This window comes from Dysidea avara, chromosome 8 (genome assembly GCF_963678975.1).
Source record: "Dysidea avara chromosome 8, odDysAvar1.4, whole genome shotgun sequence".
Lineage (NCBI taxonomy): Eukaryota > Metazoa > Porifera > Demospongiae > Dictyoceratida > Dysideidae > Dysidea > Dysidea avara.
The window spans coordinates 3,095,303-3,118,558 of NC_089279.1; the positions used below are offsets into that span (position 1 = coordinate 3,095,303).

The following is a 23,256-nucleotide window of genomic DNA, read 5'->3' on the forward strand; positions in this document are numbered from 1 at the left end:
TGTTGACAAGCAGAACAATGATTAATTTTGTGTACAAACAAACCTCAAAGCCAGTTTATGGTTGGCTTAGGGATAACACAAAAAGAAGTGATATCCATGCAAAACAACTAAGCTGTATAAAAGGTGTGGCCTTCAAAAATCCTGGGTGAAAAAGGTTGTGAAATCAAAGGTGGCGGCCATGAAATGGCTGCAATGATGTTAATGCTAAAAAATTTTAATAATGCACACACATAAAAATTTTTTAGCATTAACATTATTGCAGTCATTTCTTGGTCGCCACCTTTGATTTCACAATTTTTTTCACCCAGGATTTTTAAGGCCGCACCATTTTTTCACAGCTTGGCTGTTTTTGTGTGGATTTCACTCCTTTTTGTACTTTATAAGGCCCCAAAACCAGCCTATGGCTGATTTTGAGGTTAGTTTTTACTCACATTTCTTCTTTTCTATGTAGATACAATGATGATTATTGAAGACAGACTTATAAATGTATTTCATTGCATGATTTAATTCAATATTATTGTAATACTCTAATAGAGTGCACATTTTGTGAGGACTTCTCATAGAACATACATAGAATGCTCTAGAACAATCTAGTACTTCTATTGGTAGATCTATGAAATTACAAATGTTTGATTATAAGCAGATTTCAACTAGAAATTTTATTTATAAAGCAGAAATCAAGTGAGGTGATCAGCCAAGGTAGCAGTGGTTCAGTGGTTAAGGATGCAGGTGTTAGGTATGGAGGTCCCTGGTTCAAACTCTGGTAAGTTTTTTTTCCAACATTTTTGCACACCTTTTTTACCCCGTGGTGACTGCTCTATTAAAGTATCTCGATCCCGCAATTTTACACTTGCTTAGTTTCTACTTTATAACTTTGTCGCTGTAACTCTATTGCTATTCAAACTATCAAAAGGCACTGCTACGATGATAAGCCTATCTACACATCAATTTTCAAGTTATTTCTATACTTGGTTTACCCTGTGGCCATGACAGAAGTTTGATCTTTTTTACGTGAATAAATGCTCATAACTCCTTGAATATTACTCAGATTCACAACAAACTTGGTACATGAATCCACCGTTACACACCCTTCATTTGTGTCAAAGATCGAGGCAATCAAGTTACATGTTTGAGCAATTTTTGCAAAGTGTGCGAAAAGAAATCGAAGCCCCTGTAGCCCCCCATACAGCATAAGAAGAAAAAAATGAAGAAATTAAAACGAAACTTTGAATGCCCATATCTCGCAAATGGCTGTTGCGAATTTAATCAAATTGCTGTGTGGTATACCCTACTTGGAGGACAGCTATATTGCAAAAATGGTGTGTTTTGGAGATGGGGCCATGGAGCTATGCATGCATGAAAAAGCTGCTTTCTTTCTTCCTGTAAACGTACTCACTGTGTGGTCACCGGCTTTCTTGGCCACACGACACACTACCATGTGTCTTTATATATACATCAGGTCAGAAATTTTGAGAGTGTTCAAGGTGCAGTATACTTGAAACACAACTCTTCTATTTCATTCAGACAAATGATTGTCAGTATGCTATAGTATGATATTGTAAACCACTTACTTCTGTTGACCCGGAAGGAAGATTGAGCTCTTGATCTACACTGCCGGAGGCAGTATTCTCTTGTGGCTCATGATCATCCTCAGTTTCCTGTACTGGATGTGTCAGTGAATCTTCAGTTGCAGCCACAGGTGGATCTCCAGTTGCAGCCACAGGTGGTCCTTCAGGTACACCATCAATGTCATTCTCCAAACACTTGCCATACGTCCATGATCCAGAAAAAGTAACCCATAAAGTTATATATGCCAGATGTCTGGTCTTATAGCACATTATTAGTGGGTACCGAGAAAAAATGATTGTAGGTACAATTACAATGAAAATGACCAGTGCAAGGGAGATAAGTAGATTCCAGAATGGTTCAAATAACAATAGCAGTACTTCAACCATACGACTGACACCAGCGGAGCTCACTACACCTCCCAAAATAAGAGCAGCCTGCAGTCTTTTTCCATGCCTTCTCAATGGAAGAATTCCTTTTGCATACTTCCTCTCCACTTCTGTGCCAATATGCTGTTTCTCTTCAAGATAATCGATTGTTAGGTCCATTATGATTATACCTTCTCCAGCATATATAAAAGTGAGAGCCAGAAAAATGAACAGGAAAACAAGATGAACAGAAAACTTTTTAATGTCTAAACTAGAACTTTTGTGAGATCTGACAATTTTTAGACTCTTGTCACTTTCTTTGCCTTGATGCTCACCAGACAGGCAAAAATGATATATTCCAGGTTCTAGTGTATCACTAGCATGTAATTCTATCAATGCAGTTTCATTGGAGTCCCCAAGCATCATATGTCCAAGTGAATTTGAAAATTGTGCATCACAGGTATTTGAAGTAGTTAAGGACACATTTGTTGTATTAGTAAAGCCTTTCCCATACAAAATCAACTTTGTGGGTACTCCAGCTATAAACTCAAAGTAGCCATCTAGTAAAGATCTCACTTGATCACTAGGTATGTTTGCAAGTGGTAAATAATTATTCAGTTTAGCTCCATATTTGCTAACACTTGGCCAGGTAAGTATCAAGAATATCAAGCAGTAGAACAGTAAACAGTGTGATTGTTTCATTCTTTGAGTACTTGCTTCACAGTAAATGCTACTTGCAATTAATTGAGCAGCTGATGAGGTTTCAAAATATACTGTATGAAGATTACAAATTATAATAATACAAGTACATGAAAAAAATTGGAATTTTCAACTAGAGTAGGGACCATAAGCACATCGATAAAAAGTACTGAAACAAGTTGGAGTAGTCCATGACAGTAAAACAATAAGAAGTGTTATATCCCTACTGTGCTCAAGATACTATAATGGAAATGCACAGTAGGGATAACACTTCTTATTGTTTTACTGTCATGGACTACTCCAACTTGTTTCAGTACTTTTTATCGATGTGCTATGGTCCCTACTCTAGTTGAAAATTCCAAATTTTTTTGTGTACTTCTTTGTTAACTTTTTTTGTAAATAATTTTATTATGACTGGTGAACCGATGCATACCGCTTCTGAAATGGCACTGCGGGTGCCACCCATGCACCCCAGCTATACCAATTATCGCCTGAAAAGTGAAGTATCCATTACGCTTCGTTGTCAGCTATGTTCAACCTGTTACACAGCATTACGAATCAAGAACTTTCCCGGAAGCATCTCTACAATCTACACATACCAATAGAAATGGTGCCGCACCCCAATTTTATTAATTATTGTCTGAAAAGTGAAGTATCCATTACGCTTCGCTGTTGGCTATGTTCAACCCATTACAAAGCAATACAAATCAAGAACTGTTTGAAAAGCACCTCTGCAATCAAAATAGCCACTATGAAAAATATGGACGATTTCCATTTCGAAGGGAAGCCATCGTGTGCTCGCACCAAATCGACACCTTTCCCTGTCAGCAAAGGTGAATGGGACACAAAAGAGGACACTGGTAAGTCCATGAAGAATGCATTGTATGTACTGCAGTATGCCAAAAGGCACATGTCGGGCCGAAGCAACGTCGAACAGTGAAAAATCAAGCCCATAGCTTTAGCCATTATCGAATTACGCTTGTCTGAAGGCATCAGTCAGTTACTTACGTACTTACTTACTCAGTCAGTCAGTAGAAAATTTCATCAAATAAATTTTTTTTAAATTCCATAGCAACTTATTGAAAGTATTTTGGGTCAATCTGAAAGCTTGTTTGGGCTTAGTTTTACCTCACCAATACTGCGTCATCGTCATAAGGGAAAATTGAGGCTGGTTTTTGGGTGATATTAATTCATGAGCTACACCTACTCCTTTGTGGTCCCTACTATACAGTTACTATCATACTGTATGATGAACTATCACATGATGACATCTACCAATGTATCACTTATATATAGCAGTAATATTACAATATTTATAGTAGGGATCATGAAGGCTGGCAAAAAATCAAACTTTTATCCTACTGCAGCCTTACATCAAAGTAAAAAAGCTGGTTGTTAAACGCCAGCAGAATATCAAAGACAACATGGTTTACACATTCAGTTAGATAGATCATTGTTATCAACACGTCGATTTGCTGCATTTGTCACATTGTTTATTTCAGGTTTCGGAAATACATTTATGTTGCTTTGGCAATTGAAATCTCCATTTTGGCCATGAACTCATCCCCTTAGCAATTCGTCCCTTGGCAGTTGAATTTTAGAATATGTCGGGTAACAAACACCCTAATGCTGCATGCATACTCCCATCTAATCTGGAAGTAGTAATGGACCATGTCAGTTAACTGTAGAATATAACTTTGTGGATTTCTTCATCATTTTTAAAGTTGAATATTCAAATGAGTACTAACTTTCAGTATCACAGACTTAGCTTGTAATCTAATCAAGTTGTAAAACAGGGTGCGGCCTCCAAAAAAGCCAAGGTAAAAAAGATGTGAAGTCAAATGTGGCGGCCAAGAAATGGCTGTAATGGTAGGTTAATAACAAAAATTTTAATAACGACAATTCAGGTGAATTTGCATTGCCTCCTCCAAGTTTCACTAGGATTCAGCACCAAATTCATCTAATTGTCGTTATTAAAATTTTTGCCATAAATGTACCATCACAGCCACTTCTTGGCCACCACCTTTGATTTCACATCTTTTTTTCACCCTGGCTTTTTTGGAGGCCGCACCCTTTTTTTACAGCTTGGCTGTTTTTGATTAGATATCACTTCTTTTTGTAATTTCATACCTAAAAACCAGCCTATGGTCAGCTTTAGGTATTTCTTTTAACTTGTCTTTTTCTTTACCACAGATCTAGAGAGAAGATTATTATGAAGAAGAAGATTTAATGATTTGTTTAGTTACATATACTTTAGGCAATAATTTTAAATTGTGTTGATTGAAAATAAGTCACACAGGTTAAACTGTTTGCAGCTGAATACTCTACAGGGAAATGTGTATGTAGTTCTACAGGGAGCCTCATAATGTAACTGTACTCTTTGACTACATGTTAATGGTTGAAGTTGAACTCACCACGTGGTGGCTTATTTCTAGCTGAAACACTCTATGAAATGTAGCTGAATTCTCTCCTGTTTCCAGTTGATCTCTCTACAGGTGACTTATTTCTAGCTGATCTCTCTACAGGGAGATTTGTTTCTAGCCGATCTCTACAGGGTGAATTCTTTCTAGTTGATCATTCTACAGGGTGACTTGTTTCCAGCTGAACTCTCTACAAGGTTACTTGTTTCTAGCTAATCTCTCTATAGAGTGACTTGTTCTCTTTACAGGGTGACTTGAAATGTAGTTGAACACCCTACTGGGTGGCTTGATCCAGTTGATTTCTCTACAGAGTGATTTGTTTCTGGCTGATCTCTCTACAAGGCTGCTTGTTTCTACTGAGCTCTCTACAGGGTGACTTGAAAAATAGTTGAACTCTTTGCAGGCAACAGAGTAACTTGCCTAACTGATATCTCTACAGTGGGATTTGTTTCTAACTGAATACTGTGCAGGGAGATTTATTTCTAGCTGATCTCTCTACTGAGAGATTTGTTCATAGCTGGATTCTCCATTGGGTGACTTGAAAAGTAGTTGGGCTCTTACAGGGTGACTTGATCACGCTGATCTCTCTACAGCCTCACTCTACAGGATGCCTTGTTTTCAGCTGATATCTCTATTGAGTGATTTTTTCTAGCTGATATCTCTACAGCATGATTTGTTTCTAGCTGATCTGATTTGTTTCTAGCTGATCTGACTTATTTCTAGCTGAACTCCCACAGAAGAGCCTATGAAAATGTGATGGTAAACCATGAAATTTCATGTAGTTTTCATCTATAAAAATTCGTGGACGCTGCCTATGAAAATTTGACACTTCATGGAGCCACTGCAACCATGAAATTTTCTTGTGCCATGAAATAAATTGTCAGTACTATGAAATTACCATGAAATCTTGAGTATTTCAGGACAGTGAAATATCAATGAAATGACTTTCATGGCACTTGATGAGGATTATTTTACTGTTCATGGATAATCAATGTTTCATGGCACTGTTCTCTGCTTCGAAATCCATGTTGCTCATTGCAAAAAAGGTCATTTGCTTGAAAGCAGGACATAATTCGATTTTAAATAATGGATTCAAGCATTCTGCAAAATACTGAAGTAAGGCTGATAGGACGATAATTGCTAGGAAGTTTTGTATCACCTTTCTTATGAATGGCAGTGACAGTTGCTAGTTTCCAGCATGATGGTAAAGTGGTTTTAATCACGAATTACAAATCAAATAAAATGAGATGTCATTGGAGTAATAATCGCATCATAAATTTAAGTATATGAAAACTTGATTAAGTATACTTAGTTTGAGATACGTAAAGTAACGTAAAGTAAGAAAGTAGTATAAAGTAGAATACAGTATAGGTAAATTAGTTAAATAATATTAAGTAATGCACATTAAGTAAATAGTTCGATTATATAAAGACTTGTTAACTAGCTATAGACACTACATTTTATCAAAATTAGGAGGTTTGGGGTGTTTATTACATTTATTACAAGGACAAAGAAATGAAAACGTACATGTATTAGTAGGATCAAAAGTTTGCTCATAATGATTACATAGGAAATTTATTAGACGAATTTTAATGTTATAGGGATACTAAGATCACAGGTAATGCATTCCATATTCAAGCAATTCTATTAAAATAAAAGTATGTTGTTGCTGAGAGCATTTGAGCTTCTTGTGTGCTGCAGTTTATGGTTGTTCACTAGTCGAGTGTTGCCAGATATAAAAGAAACGAAGTCATTAATATTGAAAGCATCTGATAGAAATTTGATAGACTTGATAAAGAAGATTACATCATTGATGTCAAGAGTATACATTAGTGATAAGATAAACTTTAAAAAACAGGTTTTATAGTCACTTGAGTATTCGTTCAATATGGACTTAGTTGCACGTTGCTGAATTTGTTTAATTAATATCTTTTATCAGGTGTGGCTTCCACAAGATACTGCAAAATAATAGTTGAGAATGGATTAATAGAATATAGAGGTGTTTCTTTGCTTCTACATGAACATTTGAAGAGAAAGATCAGTGTAGTAGACCCAACATTTTGTAGGCTTTGCTAACCATGATAAGTTGGAGGAAATCACTATTCCTAGAAGTCTTTGTGAGCATAGGTTCTAGAGATGGTACTGGATCCAATAGAGTATGATGTGGTAATCTGGTAAATTGTGTCTTGAAACTCACATGGAATATCTTAGATAAATAGAACAGTAAATTTGTGTCAACACTCCAAATATTAAGTACGTTAAAATCTTCTTACAGTGAATAGAATCTATTATATCTGCAATAGTCAGCAAATACTACTAGTATAGAAAAAAGAACTTGCTGAAGAAGATCATTTATATCAATGAGGAACAAAAGAGGACCTAGCACACTTCCCTGTGGAACACCAGATAACACTGGTGAATATTTGTTGTTATCTTAACGCATTGTTTTCAGTGCAATAAATAGTGTCGGAACCATAGCCATAGATTTCCAGCAATACCAATTGACTTTAATTTTAAAAGAAGCTGATTATGAGATACCCTATCGCATGCTTTTATTTGATTTGTAATTCATGATTAAAGGGATTTGATTAAATGAACTAGGGATATTTAGCAAGTAGATGGGTTACTCTACAACTTAAAGATATCAAACTGTTGATTGGATATAAGTCTGATTTGTAGACGGTGGGTGTTCATGAATCGACTTTTTTCCGATTATACATATTAATCAAATAAATCTTTGGAAGGCTGCTGTGGCAAGACGAGGAATCCGGGAAGGCTGACACTTAGTGCGTGAACTCGTACAATCTTGACCTAGGTGAAGAGGTATAAAGTATTTAAATATTGTAATCCATCTCTGTATAATCGCGTGTCCGGGGTGAACCCTGCTTGACAGGAAACAGCAAGTCATTCAGTTGGAAATGTGCACAGCCCATCTTGTAGTGTGCTATCCGGTGTTCCCCAAGGCTCTGTCCTGGGTCCTCTTCTGTTCATAATATACATTAATGACCTACCTATCTCTATATCGTCCAAGATTTATTTGTATGTTGAAGATGTAATAATTTACAGAGCTATCCTTTCAAGTGAAGATGTTTCAATATTGCAAGAAGACTTATATTAACTAGTCAACTGGGCTGCAACCTGGCTTGCGTCTCTCAACCTTAACAAAAGCAAACACCTAGTTATAACTAACAAAAAACAACCTTTATCAACTATGTACAAGATCAGGGACTACCCCATTCACGAAATTACCTCAGCAAAATAATTGTTAAAATAAGCCAAAATCTAAACATATTGACATATTATCACTTGTAAAGCATAATTCTATTCTAGCTTTTTTACAAAGAAACATTAGCCAGTGTTCACTTTGTGTCAAATTTTTAGGCTGATTTTGGAGTACACCTCTGTTGTTTGGTCACCATTCACACAATCTAATATAGACAAGATTAAAATGGTACTAGATTTGCTTTTAACAATCATTATAGATATTCTAACAAGCTCAACTGCTGAATAGGAATCCCTTGAACACAGAAGGACAATTTATCATGTTCTACAAAATCATCAACAACATTGTTTCAGCTGACTCTCCGATCAACTTCATAGAAGCTTTACCAGGACAAGAGGTCATCAAGTGAGATTTATGGCTATTCCTACTAAAAGAAACATCTACTATCACTCCTTCTTACCCACCACTATTTGCCTATGGAACTCTCTGTCTGAAGAAATAGTTACTTCTCCTAACTTACATTCATTTATTAACTTACTAAGTGTGCGTTAACTTGATATGCATTACACTCATATTTGAGTCTTGCATAACAAAAGTATTAACAAAATAAACCTGTCCAATGTTTGGTGAATTCCTCTATCACTGTGACACCAGCTGCTGGAACTTCGTACTTGTTAACAGCACTCCTCTGTTTTCCAGTACGATTAGTTTGCATTACATTTTTCTTGAGGATATGTTTAATCAGATGCTGGAGGTCCCTCAATAACTTGTAAGGGCAGTTTCAGCAATGGTAAGCTGCAGGCTTCAATTTGAGAAAGTGTGCTGTTCCGTAGTTTAGTCCATCATTCCGTTCCATTCCATAGAATAGATCCCACCAGCTTCTAACCCATAAAAGCAACATGCCTACAATCATGCACGTGACACTAAAACAGAATATGACTGGGCTAAATATAAGGATATTAAAAGACAGTGTCAGTATGAATGCCGCAAATATTTTAACCAGTATGTAGCCAATCTCATTGATCCTAACAGTAATGCTGTCACCAAACGTTTATGGTCATATATTAAAAGCAAAAAACTAGATCACACAAGAGTTAGTACACTAAAACATCAGGGATCTACCTATACTGACTCACAGGAAAAGGGAGATTTGCTTGCAGACTACTTTTCATCTGTATTTACCCACGAAGATACACCTCGTATTCCAGACCTATGTGGTGAAACATTACCTAGTATCCCACAGATTGTAATGCATTCAGATGGTGTAGCCCAGCTATTATCTAACATCAAAGTAAACAAAGCATCTGGACCTGATAACCTTCAAACACGTTTCCTACAAGAGGTTGCATATGAGATTGCACCAATCCTTACTGTTATCTTCCAAGCGTCATTAGACCAAAGTGTTTTACTAAGCATTTGGAAAACAGCAGCATGCAGTTGTTCCAATTGGTAGCATATCTGATCCAGGAAATTATAGACCAATATCCTTAACTTGCATTTGCTGTAAAATCTTAGAACATATGTGACCCAGTCTGCGAAAAGGGGTCTTATAGCCTTTTTAATTGCATATACTTGGCAACCTGTAACTTGACTTATGAATGTGGTATCACCCTGAAATTTAGTCCCCTTATACCCCTAACATAGCACTATGGCTTGGTGTAATATGAAGGTGATAGGTTGAAAATATGAGGAGTTATGATTAGTCAAACTTGACAATTTGGAAACACTATAAGACCCCTTTTTGCAAACCAGGTCACACATTGTATATTCCAGCATTACCAAACGTTTACAGTACCACAAAGTCATGAATTTCGACAGAAACGAAGCTGTGAATCACAACTGATCACCACCATTAATCATTTTGCCAAGTGTCTTATTGAGAAGGGGGTCAATGTGATGTCCTCCTGTTAGACTTCCATAAGGCCTTTGACAAGGTACCTCATGTATTTTCCAAAAACTTCACCATTATGGAACTACTACTTTGGCTTAAATCTTTCCTAACCGATAGATCACAATATGTGATACTAGATAACCAAAAGAGCCATTCAACCCCAGTGTCATTGGGAGTTAAAGGCACAGTGCTCCCCATTGCTCTTTCTGTTGTATATAAATGATTTACCTTCTTGAGTACGCTCTAAAGTAAAGTTGTATGCTGATGATGTATTACTCTACTCCTACATAAAATCTGAAACTGATTGTCATGCATTACAAGAATACCTAGATGCTCTTGCACAATGGGCATGCATTTGGCGGATGGAGTTTAACCCCAGCAAATGTGAATTCTTGAGAATACCAATAAGAAAAACCTCATTGTCTTCAATTACTGTATTGAAGCTGTACCTATTGTCCAAGTTGCTCATACCAAATACTAGAGATGGACCGATACCACTTTTTACCGATACTTCCGATACGAGTATTTGTACTGAAATTATCTGCCAATACTGATTCCGATACTGATACTAAGCAATGAAGCCTAGACAAGTTTATTATAGAAAATTTACTGTTGTGATACATAGCTAGCTATTAAAATATCACGGTAATTGTTCAGTTTGATTGATCTCAGTTCAATCAAGTTTCAAAATGTTCATTGTCTAAACATGTTAAACATCATTGTGGATTACATGGAGGTTAATAGCTTAACCGTGGTTAGCACAAAAAAAATCACACACGCCTCCAGCCAATTATGCACGTGATGTAGAAGACGCCATTTGTTGGCTCATGTGATCGAACTTCAACTCATCGTGCGTAAAATTGCGAGACGGAGAACAATGATATTTTATTTCTACCTCAAACGGAACGATATCCTGATGACTAGTAGGGTATAAACTTCTACTGTTACCTTGCGAACCACAGTGATAACCGTCAGATTGTGACCATGAAGATCTTCAAGCAAGTTTCCGGCACTAGTTTGATCAATAGTGCTCTAGCCGCGGTGGCACACACAGATCAGCACAACTAATTCTATCAGTAGATCCTCCAGTACTGTCTCGTCAGGTGAGTTAACACCTACCACCGGAAGTCCCCACTAACCAGTCATCGATTACCCATTCTCCTCCCTTCACACAGGAAGGGAGTGAAATATAGTAAATCCTGGAGGTAGGCGTAGAGGGTGCCTGGCCTTTTAGGGTAAGGTTGTTGGAATTTTCTTTTGAAAGGAATTTATGGATTAGTTCACCACAAATTAAGCTGGCTGGATTCCACATTTTTAAGTCTAGCCCCTAGGAGGGAGGGAAAGGGGGGAATGATAGCTAGACCTGGTTCAGTTGGGGACAGGTGGATTGGAAGCTACATCAGTAGCACTCAACATGAGCTACATGCAACCACCATACTGGATACCCACGGGGTGGGTTCCATCACTTGGGAGATGATTTCTCTTTCTGTCATCATATCCAGTTCTGCCTTGACTATACTTTTCAATGGGACTGGTCACTGGTAGCCTGCGTGGTGGGTTAATGACAAGCACAGCATCAGCTTTGATCTGTATTGTGTATTCTCCAGGAAGCTCACCCAGGTCACTGAATACATCATGGTACTGCTGGAGGATGGGGTCACTGAGAGGTTTAGACATAAGCGAGTTTAGTGTGTCGGAGCTAATTGAGTGAACATCATCACAATCTAAGATTTGTACAAGTTTTATATCAATTTCATCCCAATGGAAGAGTTTTTTCCAGAATGGGCATCACTGCATGATGACTGCAACGCGAAGAATTGTAATAGATGTGTATTGCCCCTTGTTCCACGTGTAGCATTACTTTGCCAAGTGGTATAGCGCTACTGTTATTGTGCATAGTTAACCAAGTCTTGGAGGGGCTCATTTGTGTCCCTCGCTTGTCTCCTGTTGCTTTGACATATTCAGCAAAGGGGAGGATGTTACAAGAAGCTCCCGTATCAATTTCAAAAGTTACCTTGTGACGCTCGTTTACTGTGCAGGTAGCCAGAGCAGGCTTATCGGATAAGCTATTCACTGCATGAATAAAGAACAGTTCCTCATTACTGTACTCATCATCAATGTGGTGAACCTTTGCTGGTTTACACTGTGGAACAAAGTGTCCCTTTTTGCTGCATATGTAGCATTTTTTGTCCACTGCTGGATATGCATCTTCACTAAATTCATGCTTCCTGCCACAATACCTACAGGGCTTATGAGGTCTTCTCGAGTTGCCAACTTGCTAGATTGTTTTCTTTTCATAGCATGACTTTGGTTGCAGTGCTGCAATTGCTTGTACTGTGTTTATCTCTGGCGTCACCATATCCTGGGCTTGCAGCTGTGTAGCTTCACTTGATTTCAGTAGCTGAATTGCCTTTGTTAGTGTGAGGTCTTTTTTACTCAGTAGCTTCTCTCTAATTCGATCATTTTGTATTCCACTGACAAGCCTGTCCCGGACTAACTCATACTTTAGTTGACCATACTGGCACCGGCCTGCTTGTTTGATTTTGTCAGTCAGGTAGTGGTCTAATGATTCACCAGGCTCTTGGGTTCTTTTATTAAAAACATAGTGTTCATAGATCAAGTGGGTAACAAGCATGCATCTATCTTCAAGCTCTTTTAGGACTTTTGCAATATCACCACGATCAGTGTCTGATAGAGAAAAGGTTTCAAACATCCTCTGACCATCTTTACCTATGAAGTTGAGGAGATGCTGGTCCCTCTTCTTTGTCTATTTTTGAAGCTGTTTCATAATAGGTCCAGTCCCATTTAAATTGTCTCCAGTGATCACCCCGGCAAGTAGTGTCCTCCAGATTGAGTGGCTCTGGTGGCTTGGCTAAGGTCTGTGATGCCATGTCCTGCACATGGTTTTGAGAAACTTACTCACCACTGTTTTATACTCTCCGCGGCTTCCCAATATAAAAAGGACAATGTAGTAACACAGTTCAACAACGTCGATTAATGGAAAGCTATTCCTGACACCATAAATTTTGATAAGATAACAAATCACTACTACAATCACATGTCATACAACAACTCAATTACAAGGAATACATTGGTAATTATAATTACAAGATCATTTCTTTTTTTATTTATTTATAATTGCTTTACAACACCAGATGTAAGATTACAGAATTAAAATGATTGTAAAAAATAGTGTGGTGGTGTTGAGGGTCAGATGGCAGCATGTGCCATCTGCCCATATTATAACTATATTACAACACAATCCTTTTACATGCTCCTATTCTCGTTCCCCATTACCAAGGTGTTACCAAGTTCATGAACAGGAGAAACGCCGAGCATATAATGAAAGGATTCGGAAGTGGAGAGTGTGTTTTTACTCTTTAGTTTTTGCAGCCACTCGAAGCATGGGACCTACTGCAACTACCATCTTTCAGAAACTTGTCTCTGTGTTGGCTGAGAAGTGGAACATGAATTACAGTTACTGTTTATTCTGGGTTCAATGGCAGTTGTGTTTTTCTTTGTTAAGGTCTTCTGTGATGTGCTTACGGGGTCATCAGTCATCGAATAGTCATCCAATGCCATCAAGGCCCATATTTGATGATTATTAGTTTCTCATCCAGTCTTTCTAATTATTATGATGTGGGTGGGAGGGCATTACCATTAGGTCATTATAATATTAGGAACTTAAGGAAGTGGTTACTGAACCAAAAGGTTTTCATTTTCACGTCTAGTAGTTTCCCCGAACATTCGATTTAGGGGATGCGTCTAGTAGTTTCCCGGAGCATTTGATTTAGGGGACGCGTCTAGTAGCTTCCCCGAGCATTCAACTTTAAGGGATGCGAAAAGTAGTTAGGGTTAAGGTCGGATTTAGCTTTGGTTTCTTCATTACCTTTAGGTTACGTTCTTCTCACTATATATTATAGTGAGACTACTATGTGAGTAACATTTATAAAGTAGAAAAGTAGGGGTATTGGGTAGCTAGCAGCGGTAGCACAGTTGTTAGCCCACTGACTACAGTTCCAGTAGTCCAGGGTTCAAGCCCAGGTTGAGTTTTGTGGGGGGGTTTTCATTTAGTGACCCTTTTTGTCTAAGTTTTACTATCAGTTCAATAGCGAGTCCAGCTTATTGAACCGACTTTCAGTTCAGTAACCACTGCCATAATATTAATACACTGATGTACAGACCTTGCCCAAATTGTCTTTCTTTCCTCCTGCAAATTAACATTGGTTTTTAGTTGCAATCATGCTCTATCGACTTCATGACAGCAGGATTTCAGTTGATTGTTGAAAAACAGTTGAAAATAGAATTCACTGCAGTAATTTGCCAAGAAAAACAACAGTTCTACAGGCGATGCATAGTGCACTGTAGCATTGATTTTAAAAACGCCATCGTGTTTCAATACAAATTATGACGGTTTGGTATCACATGTTCTTTTGAGCGTGCACAGAGTAAATAATGGCTTACCATGCGGTAGCCTAAGAAGAATGTGGATGGTGGATGAGATTACTGAAACTAATAATCAGCAAATAGGGGCCCAATGGTTGATTTGGCCTATTCCGAGGGTCGCCTTGAGTCTGGCACCCATGATTGAATTGTTTCAGTTAGCTGATACCTCCAGCTGTCCAGCACTTAACAGTCAGTGCTGGGGGTGGTAGGCAAGGGCAGTCCATCTAGCCTGGGAAAAAATAGTTTTAAAAAATGATGGTAGTAATGGCACATAGCTATTCATTACTCAAATTTGCATAATTAGAAATATAACAGTTGAAGGGACATGTATATTATTTAGAGTAATTGTTAATAGTGATGGATCAAACCTGCAGTGTTGTTACTCGTATTTGCAGCATTCGTTCATGAATACAACTGGGCATTGTTAAGGCGCAACAAGGTTCTGTCTCTTTGCCTTCTGCAAGTGATAAGACTGCTCCTTGAAAAGCTCCAAAAGATTTTTTTTTTATTACTAGACGTGGGGCAAATACAACCAAGTACAATCACCAGCAGGACAACCTACTAATGGGCCATGTAGAAATAGTGCATGGACAACACAGTGATCATCCGACCATCGAGATGTGAGATTGCACTTTAAATTGTGATAATCGTGGTAATGAATCCGACACGTGCAAGCAGTAAAGCTTAAACATCCAACGAATACTTATTACATTAATTTTATGCAATTGTACACAATTTGAGTTACATGATATGTTTAAATGAGGATGGATTAGAGCGCTGGATTAAGACATGGTTGGAGTTGCCAAGAGCAGACCATGGTAAGATTGGGATAAAAGCAGAGTATTTCAACTGTCTGTCACCTACAACTGATATCTGAGTTATGTATATATTTAGCATGAGTTGGGTCATTTGTACTAAAATAATCACGTGATGTCATGGATATGCTGCAAGACCAAAAAAAAATAAAAAATTAGAGAACAAATGTGGCTAGAATTTCATGGATATGTCAGTGTGCACAAGCATGTGGAGCATTGCTGATGGTGGCAGACTATAGCTACATATAATAATAGCAGGCACAACCATGCACAAAGCAATTATCAACCTAAGGGCACATTTTGTGTATGTTGTGTTTGTTCTTTTCATCAGGTTGTATGGGATGTAATCACGGCAGTGTTTGTATAGTTTCCATCTCAAAGTGATCTCATTCATGGCACTGAAAGGCTTCAGATTGAGAGCTATGCATCATCACACAAACTTATCAGCTGAAAGCTGTGTTGGCGTTCCCCTGCCAGGCCCAATGTAAAACTACTAGTAGCTGAGTGCCAGTACTCAATGGTGTGGCAATGGCATAATGATGCATAACACAATACTGCACAACATACAGGAGATGCACTTTATACTGTAGAACTTTATGCAAAAATGTATTATTAGCACTGAACACTGGAGATGGAAGCAATTCAGCTAGCTGAAGCCAGGTAAAAGATGAACAGAAGTATACAAAATGATACAAATACACAACAAACAAACAAACAATCATGTTAACATGAAAACATACTTTTAACCTTGTTCATCACACGCGAAGCGTGTCCACTAGCACCTGACATGGCGACTTGGAACTCACTGTGCACCATGAAAACAGCTTAGAAACATACTTGTAGTCTCGAGTAAAGTGGCCTCTGGCTCTCCTGCAATCACTCGCAGCGGTTCGCTAATCTTCTCCTTCGCGAAATCTGAAATTAAAGCATGGGTGTGGTACTGGGCGTTATATAGAATTACATGTACGTTTAAGTCATCAGCACGGACAGGCACAACGATTATATGTTTGTACCTTCATTCACTGGCAAGTCAATCCCCGGTTAGGTTGTGTCTCTAGGCCTCGTAGTTTTCTCAAACATTATTATTTATTATTTATGACGTAATTTTAACCGCATTTCTTATTATCTTTAGTACTTGGTTGTATAATTATTAAAGCTTAACAGTGACCGGCACTGAAGGTCTGACAGCAATTACCTAACCTAGCAAACTGGAACTGGAAACCTAAGAACAGTACTTGACCTAACTAACAATACGGTGTAATAGAAAAGAGCGGGAAAAAATCCCTCCTACCCCAGGATTCAAACCGCAGGTCACCAGTCGGGGCCACACTCAGTTTTCCTCCAGGAGGGTTAACCTAAAGTATTTATTATTCGCTGTGCCTAGAGTCACAACATCGTGACTGGACATTTTGCTGCTAAAGTCACGGCACAGTCACCCAGAATTCACACAGTAGTTGTATAAAGGTAAGTTTTTGTTGAGTTTGAGGCGAGCTAGGGTTGGCAGGAGTCTGGTATTCACCGAGTATTCAACTTTAGGGCATGCGCCTAGTAGTATGCCCCGAGCATTCAACTTTAGGGAATGCGCCTGGTAGTATGCCCCAAGCATTCGACTTTAGGGGATGCGCCTTGTACTTTAGAGTTAAAGTTAGGTAAGGGTTCAGGTTTAGTTTCTTCTTTACTGGTGTTATTTATATCTAATCCAAAACAGCCAAGCTGTAAAAAAAGAGTGCGGCCCTGAGAAAGGCTATAGTGAAAAAAGATGTGAAATCCAAGGTGGCGGCCAAGAAATGGCTGTGATGGTAGGTTAATGGTAAAAATTTTAATAATGACAATTCAGGTGAATTTTGTGCCAAGACCAAGCGGCACCAAATTCACCTGAATTGTTGTTATTAAAATTTTTACCATTAACCTACCATCACAGCCATTTCTTGGCCGCCACCTTGGATTTCACATCTTTTTTCACCATAGCCTTTCTCAGGGCCGCACTCTTTTTTTACAGCTTGGCTGTTTTGGATTAGATTTCACTTCTTTTTGTATTTGTATACCCCAAAGCCAGCCTATGGCCGGCTTTAGGGCTTTTTAACCTGTCATTTTTTCTTTACTACAGGAAGAAGAAAAGATGAAGCAGGGTGATTTCTTTGTAGCTGACCTCTCTGCAAGGTGACCCTTCTAGCTGATCTCTCTACCGGATGACTTGTTTGTAGTTGAACTCTCTACAGGGTGGTTTGTTTGTAGCTGAACTCTCTACAAGGTAACTTCTTCTAGCTGATCTTTCTACAGGGTGATTTGTTTGTAGCTGAATTCTCTACAGGGCAATTTGTTTGCAGCTAAACTGCTGAACTCTCTACAATGTAACTTCTTCTAGCTGAACTCTCTACGGGTGGCTTGTTTCTAACTGATCTCTCTACAGGGTGACTTGTTTCTAGCTGAACTCTCTACAGGGTGATTTGTTTGTAGCTGAACTCTCTACAAGGTAACTTCTCCTAGCTGACCTTTCTACAGGGTGATTTGTTTGTAGCTGAATTCTCTACAAGGCAATTTGTTTGCAGCTGAACTCTCTACATGGTAGTTTCTTTGTAGCTGAATTCTCTACAATGTGACTTCTTCTAGCTGAACTCTCTACAGGGTGACTTGTTTCTAGCTGATCTCTCTACAGTGTAACTTGTTTCTAGCTGAACTCTCTACAGGGTGATTTGTTTGTAGCTGAATTCTCTACAAGGTAACTTCTTCTAGCTGATCTTTCTACAGGGTGATTTGTTTGTAGCTGAATTCTCTACAGGGAAATTTGTTTGCAGCTGAACTCTCTACATGGTAGTTTCTTTGTAGCTGAACTCTCTACAATGTAACTTCTTCTAGCTGAACTCTCTACAGGGTGACTTGTTTGTAGTTGAACCCTCTACAGGGTGATTTGTTTGTAGCTGAACTCTCTACAAGGTAACTTCTTCTAGCTGATCTTTCTACAGGATGATTTGTTTGTCTCTACAGGGCAATTTGTTTGCAGCTGAACTCTCTACATGGTAGTTTCTTTGTAGCTGAACTCTCTACAACGTAATTTCTTCTAGCTGAACTCTCTACAGGGTGACTTGTTTGTAGCTGAACCCTCTACAGGGTGATTTGTTTCTAGCTGAACTCTCTACAAGGTAACTTCTTCTAGCTGATCTTTCTACAGGGTGATTTGTTTGTAGCTGAACTCTCTACAAGGTAACTTCTTCTAGCTGATCTTTCTACAAGGTGATTTGTCTGTAGCTGAATTCTCTACAGGGCGATTTGTTTGCTGCTGAACTCTCTACATGGTAGTTTCTTTGTAGCTGAACTCTCTACAATGTAACTTCTTCTAGCTGAACTCTCTACGGGTGACTTGTTTTTAGCTGATCTCTCTACAGGGTGACTTGTTTCTAGCTGAACTATCTACAGGGTGATTTGTTTGTAGCTGAACTCTCTACAATGTAACTTCTTCTAGCTGAACTATCTACAGCATGACTTGTTTCTAGCTGATCTCTGTACAGGGTGACTTGTTCCTAGCTGAACTCTCTACAGGTGATATGTTTGCAACTGAACTCTCTTACATGGTAGTTTCTTTGTAGCTGAACTCTCTACAAAGTGACTTCTTCTAGCTGATCTATCTACAGGATGACTTGTTTCTAACTGAACTCTCTACAGTGTGATCTGTTCATAGCGGAACTTTTTACTGGGTGATTTGTTTGCAGCTAAACTCTTTGCATGATTGTTTCTTTGTAACTGAACTCTCTACAATGTGACTTCTTCTAGCTGATCTCTCTACAGGATGACTTGTTTCTAACTGAACTCTCTATAGTGTGATCTGTTCATAGCGGAACTTTCTGAGTACTGGGTGATTTGTTTGCATCTAAACTCTTTGCATGATTGTTTCTTTGTAACTGAACTCTCTACAAGGTAACTTCTTCTAGCTGATCTCTCTACAGGGCAATTTGTTTGTAGCTGAATTCTCTACAGGGTGATTTATTTCAGCTGAACTCTCTACATGATGGCTTCTTTGTAGCTGAACTCTCTATTAGGTACCTTCTTCTAGCTGATCTGACTACAGGGTGACTTGTTTGTAGCTGAATTCCCTACAGAATAACTTGCAATGTAATATAACTGAGTAAATTATACATGCAGCTGAATGCTTTATTAGGGTGACTGTTCTATTAGAGTATCTCGATCTCGCATTTGCTGCACATAGTTGCCTTTCGAATCATAACTCAGTGATTTGTAATCCGATTCTTCTGTACTACTGCAAGAACTTTCCATGATGATTATTCCAGCTACATACTGATTTTCAGCTTGTTGCTCTAAGCGGTTTGCCTGGTAGACACGAAAACTAATAGTTTTTTTTATTCATAAAAATCGATCGCGTAATTTTGACACAGGTTGGGTTTTGTGTCATATCTCCATGGTCTTTATTCCGATTCCTTTCAAACCACAAAAAGGCACTCCTACGATGGTTGCTCCATCTACATATCAATTTTCAACTGATTCCTCCAAGGGGTTTACCCTGTAGGCGTGACAGACCTTCGACCTTATTTTACGCAAATAATCGGTCATAACTCCGTGAATGTTCATCGGATTCCTACCACAGTTGGTACAGAGATCCGCCTTAATGAGCCCTTTTAGTGTGCCAAATTTCAGCCCGATCCGAGCACGCATTCGTGTTTTATGGCGGATTTTGCGAAGTGTGCGAAATGAAGAAGAAAAAAAACGAAGAAATTAAAACGAAATTTTGTTCGCTCGTATCTCGGAAATGGCTGGAGCGATTTTCTTCAAATTTGGTATGTAGACTCCCCTAACTGGGCGGCACGTCTCTAGCAAATTTGGTTCCAATCGGATAAGGGATCACAGAGCTACATAGGTGTGAAAATTGCGTTTTCTTTCTTCCTGTTAATATACTCACGGTGTGGCGCGCCGGCTTCTTGGGCCGCACGACACACTATCGTGTGTCTTGATACGCTTCTTCGTGAATGACATATATAAGGTACAAACTAAGGTAGTAGGGTAGCTGGAACTGCAGTGATACAGTGGTAGAGCGCTGGGCTAGAGTATGGGACGTCCCGGGTTCGATCCTCGCTTTAGCCAAAAATATTTTTTTTCGTTTTCTTAGGTTTTTTGTCTTAAGTTTTTTTTATTCACGTGATTGCCGTGACTCTAGGCACAGCCTTTATTATTATTAAAGCTTTACATCATCCATTTGTCGAGCCACAGCCCTCTAGCTGGAGCAGAGAAGTAGAGAGCTCAGGCTACGAATGTGTGATTGTAATAGTCAAACAGATGGACCTACCATAGAGGAACCACCTGGTACATGCAATGTTAGCTCCACGAGGAAAATCATAGATAATATACCTATAGCTACTTATCAGTGAGCAAGGTGCTTGCTATTACAAACAACAAACTTTTCCATTGGATAACATTAAAACCAGTGACTCACTGGTAGCTATGCTATAATACAGGGTTTAGTCATTATTTGCCCTCGACAGTTTTACGACTATCTTGGTCTGACTGATTTGTTCACATGATGTTCCCCCTACTGACAAAGGAGTTTGTCCAAAAAAAACTACCTCCACTTGAAGAATTCTTTATGACCATGGAGCATTTACATGGTGGTCTCTATGTGCTGGACTCAGTTTTGGATTTGCTTGTTGGAGTGAGGCTAAACATACCTCCATTTTAAAAAGCAACTGTTGTAGATTCCACTAGAAGGATCACATCTCTATGGATACATGCTGAAAGAGCCAAGGATTAAGAATTTTTATCGAATGAAACATGCCATGATGACAGACATTGCAGATAAATCTTTTTTGTTTGTAGCATTCTTGCAAAGTTTTCACCTCCACTTTGTAAGAGCTAATGCAAAATATTGTTAAAATTGTTACCCGGTCTGACAAAGAGGGGCTTATAGCCCATAAAATTTTGATAATAATTTCAAAGTTTGAAATTTTATAACTTTTTCTGTTGACATGATAACTATTTAAAATTTTTCATCACTTATGTAGACATGTATGGAGATTTTACTGAAACTTACAGAATTGTTATAGCTTAAACAGAAATGGAGATATAAATTATTAAGCAAACACATGTATTTTCTGGCTATAAGCCCCATTTTGTCAGACTCGGTCATATATATGTACAAAAAGAAACATGATGTTTTATACACATATGTACAGAAGACTCTTGTATGTCTAAACACAATATAAATATAGCTCGGCTTGTGTCATGTGGTAATCATCAAGCTGACTGCAATAAGAATCTTTCCATAGAGGTCAGAGTACATTCTTTCAATTGCAATTATGCCACACATAGCATACACACAAAAATCTCATCACTAAGAGATGGTTGAAACACACAACTGGAGTTGTACTCGATGACAATAACTGCATTCTTTTCAGCTAATACTTATACTAAAAAAGGCATTTCGGAAGTGGTTACACATGTTTTTGTGGCTGGTGACTATTTGCTTTTGCCTGTGGTTTTGTGGTAAATTGCTCCATGTTTAACTTCAAACTGTGTTTTGAGTGATCAAAAGAAGTGCTGCTCATTTGTGGAGGCGTTCTCAGTCAGACTTCGGCATCATCAAGATGGTGTTCATCGGTTATTCTCATATTATGCTCGTCACCATGGGGTTTTCCAACATTTTCTGCTCCTGTTGTGTGGTAATGTTTCCCAGAATCCAGGGCCATTCAAGTATCCATATACCACTTGTAGAAAGTGTGTTCATTGGAATCAGCGCGCACTACAGTGTGATAGGTGTCAATTCTTCACTTGCAGGTAATCTATGGTTAGGTATCAATATGGTTATTGGTAGACAGAAGAAAAGAGAAGGAGGCATCAATTCCAAGCTCTCACTGGACTCTGTAAATAAATTTTTTCGTGATGTTGCACTGACTTTTGATCATCAACCCTCTTCCAAGTTTGTCCCTGGTGCTACTTGTGAATCGACATCATTTCATTTTAGATCAATACAGGCTGAAGCAGTTGAAGTTGCTCTTACTTAAGCACCTTGATATTCGGAAGTCTACTGTCCTGATGGCTTATCCGCTCAATTTTTTGAGGGAAATAGCTGCTGATATTGCAGTTCCTTTAACCAAATTGTATAACTTGTCTCTACGCACTGCTACAGTTCCAGATGAGTGGAAGAGAAGTAATATTACACCTGTCCATAAAAGTGGTCCACATCACACTTTCGTCCCATATCTGTAGTGTCCATCGTTGCTAAGATTCTTGAGAAATTTGTTGCAGCTCAGCTTGAAATGTATTTTGAAACCAATCAATTGTTGAGCCCTTACCAGGGGGCCTACTGTCATGGTAGATCCACAGAAAAAATACTTCTTTTTGTCACTGACCATATTGTACATGCTTACAAAGTTGTGTGCTCAGCTTTCCTTGATCTTAGAAAAGCGTTTGACTCACTTGATCATGTACTACTGTTGCAACGTATAAATAGTATGGAGATCCATGGAACTGAAATAGCCTGGTTTACTGATTACTTGACCAACCGTTTGCAGAGAGTAAAATTCAAGGGTTCTTTTTCATCATGGATTCCTGTTCGTGGAGGTATACCACAGGGACGTGCCTTAGGGACACTTTTATTCCTAGTATATGTCAACGATATTCCCTCCATGGTAACCTCTTGCAGTTTGCTGATGACACAACTCAAACTTGTTCTGGAGATACTTGTGAAGAAGATGCAGTAACAAACATCTACTTGTTTCCCTTCTTAAGTTGCTAATGGAGTCCCTCATTTCATCGCGCATCATGTATGCTCTACCAGTGTCCAGTGTAGGGACCCCCTCTTCTCAATCACCAAGTTGGCCGCTTA

General features: G+C 38.6%; 1 protein-coding gene across 3 annotated transcripts in view; it reads right to left on the bottom strand.

The window, feature by feature from the left end:
• Window positions 1-23,256, bottom strand: part of LOC136263262 (metal transporter cnnm-2-like) — a 59,851-nt gene that overhangs the window by 19,975 nt on the left and 16,620 nt on the right. For 2 of the 3 annotated variants that reach the window (XM_066057771.1, XM_066057774.1), the window contains exon 2: window positions 1,572-2,707. In XM_066057771.1, coding sequence (XP_065913843.1) covers window positions 1,572-2,636 — 1,065 coding nt within the window. In that variant the 5' untranslated portion in view covers window positions 2,637-2,707. The remainder of the gene's footprint in view (window positions 1-1,571; window positions 2,708-23,256) is intronic. The other variant, XM_066057772.1, reaches the window with a different exon arrangement.